Genomic DNA, 16639 nt, shown 5'->3' on the forward strand with positions numbered 1-16639 from the left:
CAACAGAAATTATATAAAATAAAAAATGGCTCCTTTAGACATTTAATTCATTGTCTTCTTAAGGGCAAAATGAAAATCTCTCATCAGCACTGCTTTTTCCCCTCTACAAATTCCACCAAGGCACAATAGGAAAGGCCAATAAAATTGGGAGAATTACCCCCAGATTTCACAATGGAAACTTCAAACTGTTAAAATAGAGAAATAATAAACTTAATGGTGCTTTATATTTAAGCCAAAGAATAATAGCTCCCACCATATGTTGACAGATAGGAGGAAACTGGTTTGTATTGAAGGTTTTTTTTTTTTCCTCTGCTATAAGGCATTTGCAGGGACACAGAGCAGCCCTTTCCCCTTCCGTCTCCCATGAGCTGCTGTCGCTGGCTGATACCGTCTGGGGCGACGGCTCCTTCGCAGGCTGAGAGCGGGTGGCTCTGGGAATCCCCCCTCGCTCCGAGCTGCCGCCTTCCTCCCTCCTCTTCCTCCCGTCCCCTCTCCAGGCCCTCGCGAGGCGCCGGCCCCGCCGGGCGCTGCGAACTCGATCCGCGCTCGGGCCGAACGGCGGAGCCGGCGGCAGGGAGCGGAGGGCCGGCTGCATCCCAGCCCTGCTCAGCTGCGCTGCCGGGCGGCCTGTTTGCTTCACCTTGTTCTGACCCGAACGCGCTCATCTTCTTTAAATAGCCGCGTTCAGGCTGCAATCTTTTTGCTTTCGACATTGACGCGCCTCAAACACTGCCTAAAGAAAATAACTTTGGGTTCTTCTTGACTTGCTCTGGAGCTTGTAGCTGTTCATCCAAGATAATTGTTGGGTTTGGCTGCTTACTTATCTGATGAGTATCTGAGGTTAGAAAAACTCCTCTAGAAATTCACATGCATTTTTTGGCTGTTTGTTTGCGCCGTATTAAACGGGATTTAGCGTGCGACGTGGATTAATCCCTGCTCCGAGTCGGCGTGGAGGCTGCTGCGCCACCAGTGCCGGGACAAACCAGCTCACCCGCAGGGACGGTGTGTTAGTGTCACCAAAACCCGGGGCAGGCACGTGGGTTTATGTTCCTTTGTTCAAAGGGTTTCTTTTCCATCAGAGGTGACTAGGGGGGAAACCCTGTGGCTGCAGTAAACACATTTCTTGTGTCATTTTCTTTCCCCTTCAACTCCAACCTCATCTCTTCTTCCATGGTGGCCCAACGTAGCATTTCCCTGTGGGGCAGTGGCACGGGTAAGGCTGGCAGGTAGATTTGGGGGAAGCTCTGGGGCTGGAGGAGATGACCAGCCTCTGCTTCCCCTCCTTCCTCTGCTGCAAACTGGCAGCTCCTGCTTTCCTCGGGGTCCCCAGCCCTGTGGGCTCTGGACAGCACCTGGGCCGAGGGCGAAAAGGGGCAGGAGTCCCTGGCCAAAAGCGCATGGAGTTCTTCCTATTAATGCCCAGGCTGTCTATAATAAAGAAATAGCAGCGTTCCCGTGAGATCTTTCTCAAATTGTATATTATTACGTACATTTCTGTAGAGGTGGAGGGGATGACGGGTCCCTGTGCACCGCCGTCCTCTTGCTGTAGGAGTCCCGGCTCCGCGGTCTCCAGGGCTGTGTAATTTCCACGCAGGCCGGCTCTGGAGGAATCCCTTTCATGTCACTTGCTCAAAGACCTGCTTCACGGGCACGGATTCCTTGCTGCGTTCCGGAGGATTTATGGGACACGGTGGGGTGCGAGGAAGTCGGGGGGGGAAGAAAAGCAGAGCGAGGAGCAGTAGGGATTTTTTATACTAAAAGAAGAATTCACGTGTCCCAAAAGAAGTTCCTTTTAGAGAAAAGGCGCCTTCTCCTTTTATGTCTACGGGCAGGTGATTGTATTCCAGGAGAGATATTCCCATGGAAATATCCCCCACGCAGTGGAGAAGGATGTAGTAAGGACGTGTCTCTAAAACTGAACGTGCCCTGTCCTTAAAAACAACAACAGAAAACACAAATCTATAAAAGCAATCCTCGCTCAGGTAGAACACTGTGGACCAATGGTTAGCTTGTGCAGAGCAATAATAATAATAATAATAATTACTTCAGTATGTTCCTCTGCTGAGGTTTGTCCTAAAGGCAGGGTGCAGGAGCAAGCAGGGACCCCACGCAGCCGCGGCGCTGCAGCGTGTCCCCCGCGGTGTCACCTCGGGAGCCCCACGTGCCGCCTGCAGGGACAGCGCGGATTTGCAGTCCCCTCCAAGGCGGGAATGTGCCACCCAAGCTCCATCCATTCCATGGTCAGCGTGTATCCGTTCAGGGGCTTGTGCGCTCCAAATCCGCAGTTCCCCCTGCGTGAAATAATCGCACTGAGGCCGAAGCCTCCGGGATGAGCCCCTGTAGTGGGCCCGGAGGGGTCCGGAATGGCCGTGAGGGCAGCAGCCTGCGCTGCTGCCTGGGTACCTGCGCACGGGAGCTGTGTCCAACTGTCATCGGCAGCGCAGAAACTGTGGGAAACGCACGTTAAAATGTCACAGCGATGCAAAGCTGCCTTTATTTAATACAACGTTGATTTTCAGCATTAGTTTCCTGTCTTTATACTTGAACACATCCACTTCTTTGAGAACTGCAGCAGTTAGATTCTGTGGACCATAGGACGTTTCTCCGTACTCTATTGATTTCTTCCTGCTTTTTCACACTTACCTTTAGACAACAGCATTTGTTTCTTTGTTGCTTCAAAGGTAAATGCTTTTTTGTGTGTGCTAAATAAATGTGGCTGCATTTATTTAAAAATTTGAGCCTCAGTAGAACTGCAGGGCTATAGAAGTGCTGGAGACCAGGTGCTGCTTAAAGCTTTCTACAACTTTTCCTCCTTTCAAGCTTTTTTGTAGTAGATTTTTTTTTATTTTAATTTTATTACTTTATTTACTTACTAGCAAATGATGTATTTACTTGCTAGCATTGAACATCTGCTATATGGATAGCTGTTGCAGGAAGTTTTTCTCTATTCTATTCTCCAGTACAGTAGCTTTTTAGGGAAGAGGTTTGGGCTCTGGAGTCTGGATTTCCAGACAAAAGGAAGAAGTTTTCAGGGCAAATAATGTGGAAAAAATTGATCCTGTTCTCTCCCCCCTACCCCATTGCCCTCTGCTTTCACGTCTTGCAGTCTGATGAGGCTGCTTTGAATTTCGATGTATTTCTACTGCAAGATTCACAGCTGTGCTCACCACTGTCCTAGGTAATTTGTAATAAAATCTGTGATGTGGGTAATGAGACACCTCTTACGGCTTATGTATGTGTTTCGCCATGCGGAGAGGGGACAGTTTATGTGAAACATCAAATAAAAGTGCCTTGGTTTTGATGGTAAACGCTACAGAGAGAATTTTTATTGGCTGCCGAAGGGTGAGCACCAAAGCTGCGGGTTTGAGTGGCAGAGAGGAGCCAGGAGCTGCTGCGGCCGCGCGTTTGCACCGCGCCATCCGAAACGCCCGTCCAGAAGAGGAAGAGGAGAGGGAAAAATAACGCCGCATCCTCCAGCTGCTTCCCAGCTCTGGAGCTGAAATGGGCCCTAGCACAGGGAGCTGCTTCAGGGCGGTGACGCTTTCCTGCCCTTCCCTTCTGCTCCTGCAGCGTCCGGGCGCGGATCTCGGTGCTGCGACGGCCCCGTTTGGGTTTGTTTTTCCAAGGGACTCGGTTTCAGCGCACGCAGTCTGTGTGTTCTGTGCAGAGAGAGACTCGCGGCAATTCAGGCAAATCGCTGCTTGGAAAAAACCCTTGGAGGAGGCTAAAAGAAATCAATGCAGGTCCTGGGTTTCCTTTAATGATTTGAGGGGTTGGGTTTTTTTGGCTCCGCTGCTGGGAACAGTTATTTTTGGTACAACGGGGTTCTTCATTTAGGATTTTTTATTTATTAGTTTTAAGTCTTCCAGGAGCTGCAAACTCACACTCCCAATTCAGAAGCTTTTTCTTTCATCCTTGTTGCAGTATAATGCTCTAAATGGAGACCCATTAGAGCTGATTGGCATCTGATTATAAATATAGTGAGAGATGAGGACTTTACCTTTTCCTTCTTATAAAAGGCAGCCGGAGAGTTTCCCTTTGAAGCAAAGGGGGCAAAAATCCAGGTTCTTCCTTTAGAACTCCCTTTTTGATGTGTATGTCTGCATCTACCATCCTTGGCTTAATGCGTAGGTAGGGTTTTTTTTTAAATCCATTCGAGTGAGCCCTTGAAATGTCATCAAGGGTGAAGTTTGCTGGAACCAGAGGGTTTTTCCTATCCAAACAAGCTTTCAGGAGTAAACCTTGGCACCTTCAGCACGTGAGGGCGAGGATGAGCACCCCTGTGGTGTGTGTGCAGTGGGCGCAGTGCAGCTCTGCGCCTCGGCCACGTGCTGCTGCCACTGGAAGAGCTCCTGGCGCTGCTGCCTGGAGGACGAGCGCGGGGCGGCTCTGCAGCTGCCTCCTGGGCTGCGGTTTTTTAAGTGTGGGGAGCCAGCTGAGCTCCCTCAGCCTTCAGGAAACCAGCACAGGCCCAGATAAATACATAGGAGTCGGCCTTACCGCGCTGCCTCGTGGGGTTGGCGGGGCCAGGCGGGCGTCAGGGCTTGCCCGAGGAGGGACGAAGCCACGTGGCAGGGAGAGACTGCTCCTTCCAGCCTGTTCTAAGGATTCTCTCCTTCCACGTGCTCCAAGGGAAGGAGACGGCCTGAGTCTGGGGTGGAAGGTGGGGTGTCCACCCACTGCGCTGACCTGCTGCTCCTGCTGCCTGCGCAGGGGACAGGAGTCTTGCAGGGCCTTTGAAGGATGGGTTCATTGCAGCTCTGTCTTCTGCAAATGCTTCCTGCACCCAAAACACCACCAGGGTTTTTAGACTGACTCTGCGGGGAGGCCAGGACCCTCCTCAGCTCCTGCTGACGCTGCATCGCACGGCACAGCAGGCGCTGCTGCCTGCGGCCACGCGGGAGGTTCTGGCACCAGTAAAAACTTGTTTGTGTTTAAAAGACCCAATGATGATGATAGCGCTCAAAGCGCAGCTGTTAAAAGCAGATGAAAAGACTGTTTTTGGCTACCAGGGGCTTTGCACAGGGCTCGGAGCTGGTGCTATTCCGGGCACTCCTCCCTTGCCCGTTAGCTCCGTGCTGTGGCCTCGTCTCCGCTTGGGCACTGAAGTCTCCGGGATGGGGACGGCTGGGCTGTGTTTGAAACGCACCGAGCAAGACCCGCTGCTGGGTGCGTTTCCGAGGGCTGTTCAATGAAGAACTGCAATGAACCTGGCTCATTTTACAAACAAATTCTGCTTTGGCTGCATGGACTGACTGTGTCGTAGAACTGGTTCAAGCAAAACGGGGTTGCTTAGAGCTCGGTTTATACCCGCTGAAGGGCGACATAGAACCCAGGCTGCACATTCCTCATGCCAGGGAAAACCCACTTTCTTACGAATCCTTTTCCTAGATACACACGTGTCTTTCATCTGATCAGACCCAGCTCTGCGAGGGCGCTCTGCACGATGCAGTGGTGCCTTATCTTGGAGGCTTGGTTAAGCTGCCGTCCGCAGGAAAATCCAGGAATGCGATGCATGCTCTGGCGTTACTGCTGCTTTACCCAGTTTTCCAGACTGGAGCGTTTTGCTTGCTTCATGCAACCAGTATTTGTTACTTAAATGATGAATCAGGAATATTTCCCACATTCGATGTCTGCCCCATTACTTTGTCTCAGGCAGTGAGGGTAATCAGATAGCAGCAAATGTGTCCAGTGGAATAGAACAACCTATGTTTTTTCTTCTTTTGGTCCTACTCTTGATTTTTCTTTCCTTCACCTCCATGAAATATTGAACAAATCAAAAAAATTACAATCTTTATGCCGAATACCCTGCCCTTGTGCCCCCAGTAGCGCCTCGCCAGGAACATGAGGGGAGCAGATTTGTCTTGGGTTGAGACAGACCCTTCCTTTGCTGATCTCCGTGGGGTTTTAGAACCAGAGTGGAGTGGATTTGTTCTGCCTGTAGCCTGTCCCTTTCTGTCCGTGTTGGGGGTGGAAAAGGGAACACTTGGAGGAAAGCAGCCACCGGGAACAGCCCTGGCTCCCCCCAGGTGGGAATTGTGCCTCTTCCCGGCAAACAGGGGGCTGCTCTCCTCAGTGCGGAGGGGGATCCCAAAGGTCGGAAGGAGCCCCCGAAGGCTCGCGAGGAGCAAAACCCCGTGTGTTTTAAGCGACGCGAGGGGAGGAGAGGGGGCTCTGGGCAAAGGGGGGCGCCTGCCCGGCCGCTCTGCAGCCTCGCGCCCGAGGACAGGCGGCCCCAAACCCTCACGTCCCGTCTGCCCGCAGTGAAAACAAGATACGTTCAGAACCGTACACCAGAAAAAGCAAACCTCCTCTTCCTGCTTTCTGCTTATAAGATTTACAGGTACTTAAAATAAACCCATGAAAAACAGACCCAGTGTGCTGGAATGTGCTAACTAGTCGGAGCAATTACCTCCAGCTTCCCCGGCCCAGCTGAGCTCCGCTCTTGGAAGGGGCCTTGGCAAACTCCCCTTCCCGGGGCTCGTCGAAGGGTGCGGAGAACCCTGCCGACCTCGGCACCGCCGAGAGGGACCCGGCCAGGCCCTCGCTCCTTCCTGTCCGTCTATCGTATGAGGAAGGACTGAGCGAGCGGGGCCTAGAGAAGCCTGAGAGGAGATCTCATCAACATGTGCAAGGACCTGAGTAGAGAATGTAGGGAGGATGGGGCCAGGCTCTTCTCCGTGGTGGCAGTGACAGGACAAGGGGTAATGGGTACAAGCTGAAACCCAGGCAGTTCCATCTCCATATGAGGAAGAACTTCTTCCCCGTGAGGGTGCCAGAGCCCTGGCACAGGCTGCCCAGAGAGGCTGTGGAGGCTCCTTCTCTGGAGATCTCCCAACCCACCTGGATGCCACCCTGTGCTCTGGGTGTCCCTGCTGGAGCAGGGGCTGGACTGGATGATCCCTAGAGGTCCCTTCCAACCTCAACCATCTTGTGAATCTGTGATTCTTGGAACGCTGCTTCCAGGGGCAGGGCCTTTGCTCAGGCCTGGTGCTCCCGGGCCCTCAAACGGGTCCCGGACGCTCAGTTCAGTCCCTTGGCGTGAAGACGAGGCGCTCGCTCGACGGGCAGCAGCAGGCGGGGGAACCCCGCAGCGTTTCCTCGGGGGCTGCTGCTGCCTTGGGGATCACACGCCAATTAAGCAGCAATGCTCCCGTATCTGTAAATCAGACCCTCTTATGAAACTAATGCCCCAGTTATAAGTGACCTGAAAAGAGGGAAACAACAGCCTGTGCCTCGATCCTCCCTCCTTCTAGGGATGTGTCTGTAAAGGAAAACGGGGGAAAAAAAAAAGGCACGACCTATGTGGAAAATGCGAAGAGGGTCCTCTGTTCTCTATGGGTGGCTGGAAAATTAGGTCTGTGCTGTGGAATAAACATGGAACAAGTAAAGCCTGACTGGGATGGGAAGTGATTTTATAGGATGGAATAACTTGGAGGAGGGAGGAGGTTTTGCACTGGCCTTTCGAAGGGCTATGATGCAGCCCATATCCCAGCATCGCTCCTGGCTACAGGAGAGAGCTCCCGTTTCCCCACAGCGGTTGTAAAAGGCCTTGAGGAAGGGCGAAACTTTATCTCTAAAACACTAAGGGACAAGTTACAAGAAGGTTCCTTGCAAGAAAACCTCCATTGACCGTGTTTCTCTGCACCAGGAGCTCCGTTCAGCCCCTCTGCCCTGAAGGAGGGCAGGCAGCAGCTTCGCCCCGCGCTGCAGCCCCCAGCCTGGCCGGGGACACGAACGGCCCCGCGGCTTCAGCATCTCACAACAACAACTCGGACAGCTCGGCCGTGTCTGCGCGTTATGGCTATTAGGTGCAAGAAATACAGTTGTAAAACTGTAATTAATCATTTTTAAGCAACCTTTTCTTGCACGTTTATGGCATCAATGGGTATGACTGTTTATTATGTTTTACCTATAAAATCTGACCTGTTTTATATACTCTTTATGGAAACAGCGTAGGGTCATAAATTAAAAGATGCAACTGTTTTGGATATTTTACTGGTGGTCCTGTATTTTCCTGCCAGAAGTGCAGCTGTTTTAGGTTTCTCAGGATAACATTATAAAAGGCTGCATGCGTTTTGCAAGTTTATGCTTGAGTTGCCAAGCCAGAGGTGGAATGACTCAACCTTCCCAGGAGCAACATGTACCAAGTGATGAATCAAAGCAGCCACTTGAAGCTCAGCAGCTTACGTTACAAGTGTGAAAAGCAGGGCTCATTTGTGGCGTTTTATCCGGTGTTTAAAATTTGAGACAGTCGTTCTGCTGCTCACGTTAGGCTGGAGTGTCTGTCCTGTATTTGATGGGTGCAAGCCTCTAGCGGAGGGTTTGCTCTTGCATCTTCCCTGGGCGAGATGCAGGATTGGGAGCTGCGGCGCTGAACACGAACCGCGATGTCCCGGCGAGGAGGCAGCTGCAGCGGGAGCTCGCGGGCTGCGCGATGGCCACGACTGGGCTCTCAGAAAGGGGCTGCCCAGGGCCCCCCGAGCAAGTGCCAACGGATGGGGAACGTTTCAGTCCTTGGCTCGGATTTGGCCTGGGTGGTTTGGTGGGACCTTTTCGTCTTTGTCTTCAGCGGTGGGGACTGTGCAAGACTGGAAGTTGCAACGTGGAGGGAGAGGAAAAGGCCAAGAGCCCAAGTCTGCAGGAACGCAGGGAACGCAGCCCAGGGAGCGCACGTCATTGCTGCAGCCTGCTCCAGACGGGGCCTGCAGTGCCTGGTCACATAGCTGCTCTGAAGGTGCCTCAGCGTCGTTTTTTGAATTAACAGAAGCTTTAGACCAACATGTTCATTACACTTATTTCCAGCAGCAGGCAGCTCCTTTGTCTTTCCTTTCTCCAAAAAGCAGCCTTGACCTTACTGCGCTGTGAGCTATGCTGCTATTTGATGTGTTTCTGTGCTAAAATACTGCTTCTCTTTGGTTTTCAGGTACCTCACCCATGTGCGAGCTGCCTCCCCGCAGGATCTCGCCGGGGGCTACACGTCCTCTCTTGCTTGTCACCGAGCCTTGCAGGATGCCTTCAGTGGCCTTCTGTGGCACCCCAGCTAGTGGCTGCGCCGCAGCCTCTCGTAAAGGGACACTGAGCGGCGTGAAGGGCAGGTCAGAGCGGCCAAGGTTGGGCAGAACTGCTGCCGTCTGCACCCTGGGTAAGCTGCAGTCACTCGTGTGTGTTAAACCAGCTGTGTTCAAGTGCAAGAGGGCAAAAAAGTCTGCACAAGAGCTTTGTAAAATGGTAGATACATTTTTGTGGAGGGGGAAACTCTTTAGTCATGTGGCACTTTGCTGAGGGAGGCTGAAGCAATAAGCCACATCTAATGGAAGATGTGAATAACTCAGCTGTGTATGTTTGAGGTTTAAAGAAATACACTTGTATTTTTTTTAAAATAAAGCCAGACTTTTTTTATTAAAGTTTGTGGTTTTACTCTTATTGCAGAGTTTTATTTGCACAAGCATTTAAATGCCATTTTGATTATAACATTTAGTGTCAATATTCAAGCCTACATTTTCTTCCCATAACACTAGTTCCCCAGTTCAGACAAGTGGTTTTCTCCTCCTGCCAGCTGGACGAGATGAGAAACTCTGCACTGTGCTGATACAACTCTTGAGTAGGAGCCTTCTTGATGTCACTTTTTTGTTACCTTTGTCCAGAAAACAAAAGCATTATCTTTAGCTGAGAACTTTTCAGCTGAGTTCCTGTAGAAGCACCCTAAGAGACCTTGCAACAAAGCTATTTCATGAGAACATAAGTAAAAAAACTGCTTTAGTTTTTTTTCCTGTTCAGCTCTGTGAGTTTTTTGGTCAACTATTCAGCTCTGGAGGCTTCTGCATCCCTTTGTCTGGCTTTTGGGATAATCCTGGCCATCCAGTCTGCTACTCTTGTGTCTTCCTTCCCCTCTTACAGACTCTCTGCAGCAGAGATGAGGTTCTTGTCTCAGGTTGGTTGTTTCCACACATATTCATTAACTGCAGGAGACTGGAAACCGCTCAGGGCAAGGGACACCTCTGGAGAAAACCCTGGAGCACTTTGTATGGGTCATCTGCTAATGGTTGTTAAATACTTCTCTGAAGACTACAGTAAGGAATGTATTTTTCTTCCTGGCATGTAATAAAGTGGAAGATAAGTTCTCTAACAGACTTGGTGCTTCCTTTATTAAGGAAGGGAGAAGGAGACGCCACATTCACCAAAATCCAGTCATTTGTGCCCAGAGTAGATGTCAACGGGTAACACTGCATAGCAGGCTGGGGGGAGAGGGGAGATAAAACAAGCAAAAACTTATATAGGAGACCCTCTCATATCGGGAGGACTGGCTTAGGGGTAGAAAGTGGGTGTTTGGGCATCTCCTTCAATTTTGGTATTACCTAACATTGAGAAACAGTAATGGGAAACCATCCCACCCCAGGCTTTGGTGTCTGTTCAGTTTATAAAGCTTCAATTTATTAGCCTCATGACTGCAGAATTGGTTATGCATTAACAAACATCACTTCAACATTCCCATGCAACCTGCATGTGCCCCCTGACCACCTCTGCTATTGAAAGGGGAAGGTCTCAGGTAGAAGTGGTAACTACACCCAGCGCAGAAAAACAGCCGTTCTGGGTGTAGTTACAGATAATCCATTGACTTGCAAACACAGCAGAGATGTTCACAATTCGTGTGGACTCCCCACAGCATCCAGAGCCGGCACCGAGGGAGCAGTCACAGCGGTGGGAGAGGAACGGGGACAGGGCAGAGGCACAAAAGCCACAGGAGGACAAGATTCCAAGAAGGGGAGAACATTGAACCAAGTGCTAGTTCCCAGTCTAGTGTGTTCACACACGCCTGCACCTAACCTGCAACTGCACAAACAGCAGTAAACTCTTTCCTGCTTTAGCTGTGGGCAAACACTAAGGTAGAAGTCAGCAAACTAATTAAATCACTTAGCATTAAAAAGTATTTATTACTCCAAAAGCCCAGGCACAAGTACGTGTGTTATTTATACCTTTCTGCAACTTAGGGCAAGTTTGTGAAGGGTTATTGTGCTTACAGAGGAGCCGTTTGTGCATCTGCTTGTAATATTCCAGTGTTCTCAAACACCAACCTGTTGGTCAAAGAGAGAATCCTGTTCTATACTGTAACAAAGGTTATTTCCTAATACACGCACAAACCATCTTCCCAAGTCCTACCAAATATAAAAAATGTTTTCACCATTCATATTATATTTGTTAGCATTAAGGTGTGTCCTGCTACAAACTGTAAATTACCAAAATAAAACTGCAGCAGAAGACTATCCCAGGCTGTTTTACTGAATTATTATGGGGTGTGAAACAATAGAGGAGAAAAGTGCCAAGAAAACATTTATTAGAAAAAGTGAAATTTTATTCTTTGTAGTAAGAAGAACACTTTCAATCTGGTCATTGATCCCACAGTTAGAGTAAATGGAGGAGGCAAATGCTCACCAAGGGAAGATGGGACGCGTGTGACATATGCCTGCATCTGAAGCAGGTAACCCAAGCACGTTCAAAGCATTTGAGGGGTAGAAACTAGTAAGATGGTTACCGTTAACTTCAGCTCGGTAACGTCTCTTCAGAAAAGTCCTTGCTGGTACGCTGACGTTTGCAGGCTGGCTTCTCTGCAAGAAGGTTAGAGAAAGTTTAGTGGACAATAAACAGATCCTGAACTAAATCTTAAGCCATGTAACACTTAAGGGATTTAACAGGAAGAGATGAGTTAAAGTCCGGATTAACTGTTACAAATGAAATCTGCTAAGGCAGTAATAGGGAATCTTTTCTTTACTAAGTGTCAAAATGAACTGTTACTGACCTATGTCTACCCAATAATACCATAAAAATAAATCTCATGGCATTAAAGCCTTATCAAAACCTCCTTTTCTCTACTGAGTTCATTTAACAGCAGGCTGAAAGTCTCCCTCTCCCCACTTGTCATACTTTGCAAAATCCAATTCCACTGAAACCAAATAGTTTTTACAAATACTTCAAGAAACGAGTGACTAGTATCTGTAAAAAAGCCTCGTATTTCTCAATTAAATTGTGCCTAAGCTGCTCTTGCTGATGTACAGTCAGATCTAAACTGAATCCATGCAAGCACGAGGGAGAAGGTCAAAACGGAGACGACGACGTTGGAGGTAAGCCGTTCTACCTCAGGTGAAAGTTGAGCCCCGTTTCTTAACTGTTCAGCCAAATCAAAAGTATGCTTGATGTTAGCTACCCTATCCTCCCCCAGCACGCTCACTGAGCATAAGGGTCTGGTTTATAGCCTGTGGGATGATCCTATCCAGTCCACCATTTGCTGTATGGAGGCTCACGCTGGGATCAGAGGCGGGGAGCGCTGTTGCTGCGCGCACAGCCCTGCAGCTGCTGCACACGTGCAGCCACTTAGAGCCCCGGCCACCTCCACGCTCGCGGTGCGGCAGAGTCACTGTCACACGGCCCCGAAAACGCGGCGTGAAAGAGCAAGGAGACGCGGCCCAGAACGGGAGCACCGTTCAGCATCGCTCCTCACCTTCCCCGGGGCAGGGCCTCCCGTCCAGGACGTCGGCTGGAATCTGGAAACTGATGCACATCATCTCCTTGTTCGGGGCCACGTTTCTGACGGGGTGGACGGAGCAGCGCCCGCGCAGGGAGGCTCCCAGGGAGGCCTCGGCTCGTTGCCGAACGTCCTCGGCCGGGTCGTGGTGCTTGGAGAACGCGTAGCAGTGCACCGTGGGCAGGGCCGCGGCGCCGCGCGCCGCCCCGGCCACGACGTGTCTCAGCGCATCCAGAAACTCGAGGGCCAACGCTGGCAAATTCATGACTATGTGAGAAGAGGTTTTCTGCTCTTCTGTTTGGAGCAGAAGCCCTTTACTTAGTTCTTCTCTAACTGGCCCCAGGAGGAAGTCCCTGCCGTCCATGTTGAACGCCTTGATTTTGTCACATACTTTGTTTAGTTTGCAGTTGTGCAGCAGCCAGGCGTAGGACTCGGGATTGAGGTCGTTTGCAAATACTCTGCACTTCTTCTTTGCTGCTGGAATAGCAAAAGGTCCAATCCCAGCAAAGACATCGAAAAGAACATCACCAGGCTTCAAAAGCTCAACGATCCGGCCATGCTCTGTGGAAAGACGAGGATTCCAGTAGACTTTTGAGAAGTCCAATTCATATGTAGTATTATTTTCTTTGACCTGAAAGTCCAAAACATTTATTTCAGCCTCTGTGTTCACATTCCAGACATGTCTAAGCAGTATCTGTAATTAAGACAGCTAAAAAACCCGGCGCTTTATCAAAAGGTAATGTGTACATTGACATTTGTTCCATTAATAGTGCACATGGATCTTGTATAAACAGGTCTGCTCATCAGGAATGGCCATAAGGAATGCTCCACTGTCAGTCCAGATGGCTGGCTTATGCATGTCCCAATCACCAGGTGGAAATAAAACAGCAATTTAAAATGAAAATACTCTTTTATTTTTTTTTTATGGTCAAGAGCTTTGTGGCTGGCTGACAACTACTTTATTGAAAACAGATCTTGGGAAGATGCCTCAAGCCCTCCCTAGCCTCGAGTCTACACAGTAAATAAGTGTCTGAGAATGATAAGAGCACAAGAATGGCAGCACTTGGCCAAATTCAAAGCCATCAAGAGCCAACTCTGCAGTTTTAACAAATACTGCATTTTGTCTCTCAAGGTGACAGAGTCTTGGAAACTGATTCACACCAGAACTTTGGGACCAATGTAAGAACAGGGATAAAGAAGAAATGCTGTTTATTCAGATGTGAGGGGAATGCAAGTGCTCGCTTGCCACGACCACACTGATTTTTTTTGCCTGTGTTACTCTCAAATAAAGTAATGTTCAATCCAAATCAAAGCCATCGGTGTCTTCGTCAACAAGAACCAGACTGAACTGTATTACACATTCTGCAGCTTGCAGCTCAGCAGTGTACTCGGCGTTTGCCTTGTGAGTTAATACCATCTGCCCAGTGTTTGACTGTCACTTCCAAGTGTCAAAACCCAAAGCATTCTCTGAGCATGGATATTTCTACACCATCGAGCTATCCAGCAATTTTATTCAGCAATCGAATAGTCTCCTAAATGAATGACACTGCTGCCAGCTATGAAAAATATGTTTGGGCCAACCAGTAGCCAAATTTCCAGCTAAAACCAAGGAACCCAATGCAAGGAGGACTTAGCGGTTAGTTTTCAGCTTTCACCTGAAAAATCTCAGAGCAGAAGAGTGCTGAAGCTTTGTCCTGCTCCTGGCTGAAAACAAAACAGGCACAGACAAACCCTTGCTTAAAGGTAAAAACTGGGTCTGCTGTTCTGTGCAAGACATTGTACAATGCTTAGTGAAATTAAGATAAAGCATTTTCCTAGATCAAATGCACTAAAGATTTTGGCTTTGGATTAAAAAAGAAATCCCACCCCAAAGTCTGTAATTAGTACCTCTCGTAAGAAACCTTTACTTTAGCTGCTTTTACCTCTCATTAAAAAATCTATGTTATGTACTTGAAAGAACTCTTATCTTTGTGATCACTACAGCTGTGATTTTACTCTTGGCAGACCAACAGAAATGAATGTAAAAGTAGTGATTTTTCATCATATCTTCATTCCAGTTACATTTTTGGTTTTTAGTGTATTAGATTAGGGATAAAGAACACATACCTTGGTTACCAGGTTGCTCTCTCCAGCTAGCACTTCCATTTCAAAGTTTCTGTATGTGCTGTCAATAATACTGGTTTTATTCACCACACAGGTGACTCCTGGATTCTTGTCAATTATAACTTGGCCTGAGTGAGAGGGTAAAAAAATATATTCAGTTTAAGGCATTGCAACCTCTCAATGTTCTATAAAATACGTAAACGCAGTAGTTTACAGTGAAAAGGTACAAAAGCAAGCATGTATTTGAACAACCTGTCTCTGATCTTTCAGAGTTGTAGATGTTATCTGATCTAAGGCAGTAGGTTACACTGAGCCAACGTGCAGTAACTGTAAGAGGACCGAGTTCTGTCATTTGTGACAGCTTAAGCATCAGTTTTAAATAAAAGTCTGTTGGATAGAAAATTAAACTTTTAAAGCGATAAAGATTATTTTTTCCTGTACACACAATAACTTATCGATAGAACAATTGTTTAATATACCTTTGGGAATGCAAATTGTTTGTTGAAAACAGTTGCTTTACCTACCAATCAAGTATCTGTAAGGCAGCTGATGATCTCTAAGATTCAAATGTGCTATGTGACCAACACGGCTAAATCCAGAGGTGACTTCTTGTCCTTCGGGAAGGACGGCTCGGAGGATCTCCTCCAACTTGAAGCTGTCGTAGGTCAGCTCCAAGTCGTGCTTGCACACCACAGGGGGAATATCAAACTGTTTTAATACCTCTTGTTCCGATCCTCCCAATGAGAATGTGGGTATTTTATGAGGATCCAACATAACAAGCCTGCCGTTCTCATCGTCTGGATCTTCAATCACTCGCTTTAGACCAGGACGCTGTAGCAGCGTATGTTTTAAGGACTTTAACAAAGAACCTATTATTTCTTTTTTAACTTTAAGGACTGGAACAACAATTGTCCTTTTGAAAGCTTCTCTATCGAGTTGTGTCATTCCACGTACTCTCGGAGGGGGTGAATACAGTTCTAGATCAGTTTTATCCTCTATGGTTTCAGGCATTTTAAAGAAACTGCTTCTTTGAACTTTCACAAAGGAGTCAGGTATTCTGCCAGGATACTGGGCCAATAGCATCCGAACTGCTGGGGATGATGTATTTGATGCAGCTGTCCTAAAATGATTTGTTTTCAGTAGTCTGGCACAGAATCCAAATCTCCATAAAGTCCTAGAAGAGAAATTATTCATTTTATAGACATTATGTAATCATCCCACTAAACAGGCTGGAAATCACATGGATTTGCTGTTCTCTTAAAACTAGAATTTCCATTTGTAACCAAATAATCCACGACGGTTTTGTAAAGCTCCTTATTATGATTTACATACGTCAAATTTCCATTCTTTTTGCAACTGTATATTACACTCACTCAAATGCTCTCCTGCCAAAATGCAGTGAACCTTCTTTGCTCTATAAATGAATTAGGAACCCCAGTGAATCAAATAAAAACATATATATATAATGTTTTGATCCTAATGCTGGAGCCTTTTTTCCTCTGATAAAAGTGGCTGCCAAGCGGTAGGTGCTTGAAAGCGGCTAACGGCAGCAGTGGTCACGGTCTCTCGGTGGTTTCTGTCCCCGACACCCGGGGTCGCTCCCCACCGGGAGTTACGGGCTCTGCGAGGCCCGACGCGGCGCCCAAGGCCCGGCGGGGCCCGCTGCCCTCGCCGGCTCCCAGCCGCGTCCCCGAGCGGCTCTTCTCCCTGCCCGGGTGCGGTCCCGGCGAGGCCACCCCAAGCCGAGGGGAGCCGATCCCGGAGCCTCTCCCAGCCCCGATCCCGATCCCAATCCCGATCCCAATCCCAATCCCGATCCCGGTTCCGGCCCCGCAGGCCACGCCGTCGCCATGGCGACCGCCCCCCACCTCACCTCATGCCGGGCCCCGGCCCCGCGCGCGCGGCGGCGCCCCCATGACGTCATCGCCTCCGCGACGCGTCGTGACCCCGCCCCTCGCGGGAGCGGAGGCTCGGCGGGGAGGGGCGGGGCCGAAGACACAAGGGGCGGGTCTTTCC

General features: G+C 49.0%; 2 protein-coding genes across 3 annotated transcripts in view; one reads left to right on the forward strand and one right to left on the reverse strand.

Moving 5' to 3' along the window:
• MNAT1 (MNAT1 component of CDK activating kinase) overlaps positions 1-9139 on the forward strand; it is a 106868-nt gene extending 97729 nt beyond the window's left edge. For both annotated transcript variants that reach the window (XM_088539610.1, XM_088539609.1), the window contains one exon: positions 8927-9139. In XM_088539610.1, the coding sequence (XP_088395736.1) occupies positions 8927-9082 (156 nt within the window). In that variant the 3' untranslated portion in view covers positions 9083-9139. The remainder of the gene's footprint in view (positions 1-8926) is intronic.
• A 2292-nt stretch (positions 9140-11431) lies between these two features.
• TRMT5 (tRNA methyltransferase 5) lies at positions 11432-15995 on the reverse strand. Its single transcript, XM_010227682.2, has 4 exons — positions 15148-15995; positions 14627-14751; positions 12497-13151; positions 11432-11606 (listed from the first exon to the last, which is right to left on the reverse strand). The coding sequence occupies exons 1-4, from the start codon at positions 15815-15817 to the stop codon at positions 11542-11544; spliced, it is 1515 nt and encodes a 504-aa protein (XP_010225984.2). The 5' UTR covers positions 15818-15995; the 3' UTR covers positions 11432-11541.
• Between the last annotated feature and the right edge of the window lie 644 nt (positions 15996-16639).

Source organism: Tinamus guttatus, unplaced genomic scaffold (genome assembly GCF_059628265.1).
Source record: "Tinamus guttatus ecotype Peru unplaced genomic scaffold, ASM5962826v1 Tinamus_guttatus_pri_ptg000048l, whole genome shotgun sequence".
NCBI classification, from domain to species: Eukaryota; Metazoa; Chordata; class Aves; order Tinamiformes; family Tinamidae; genus Tinamus; species Tinamus guttatus.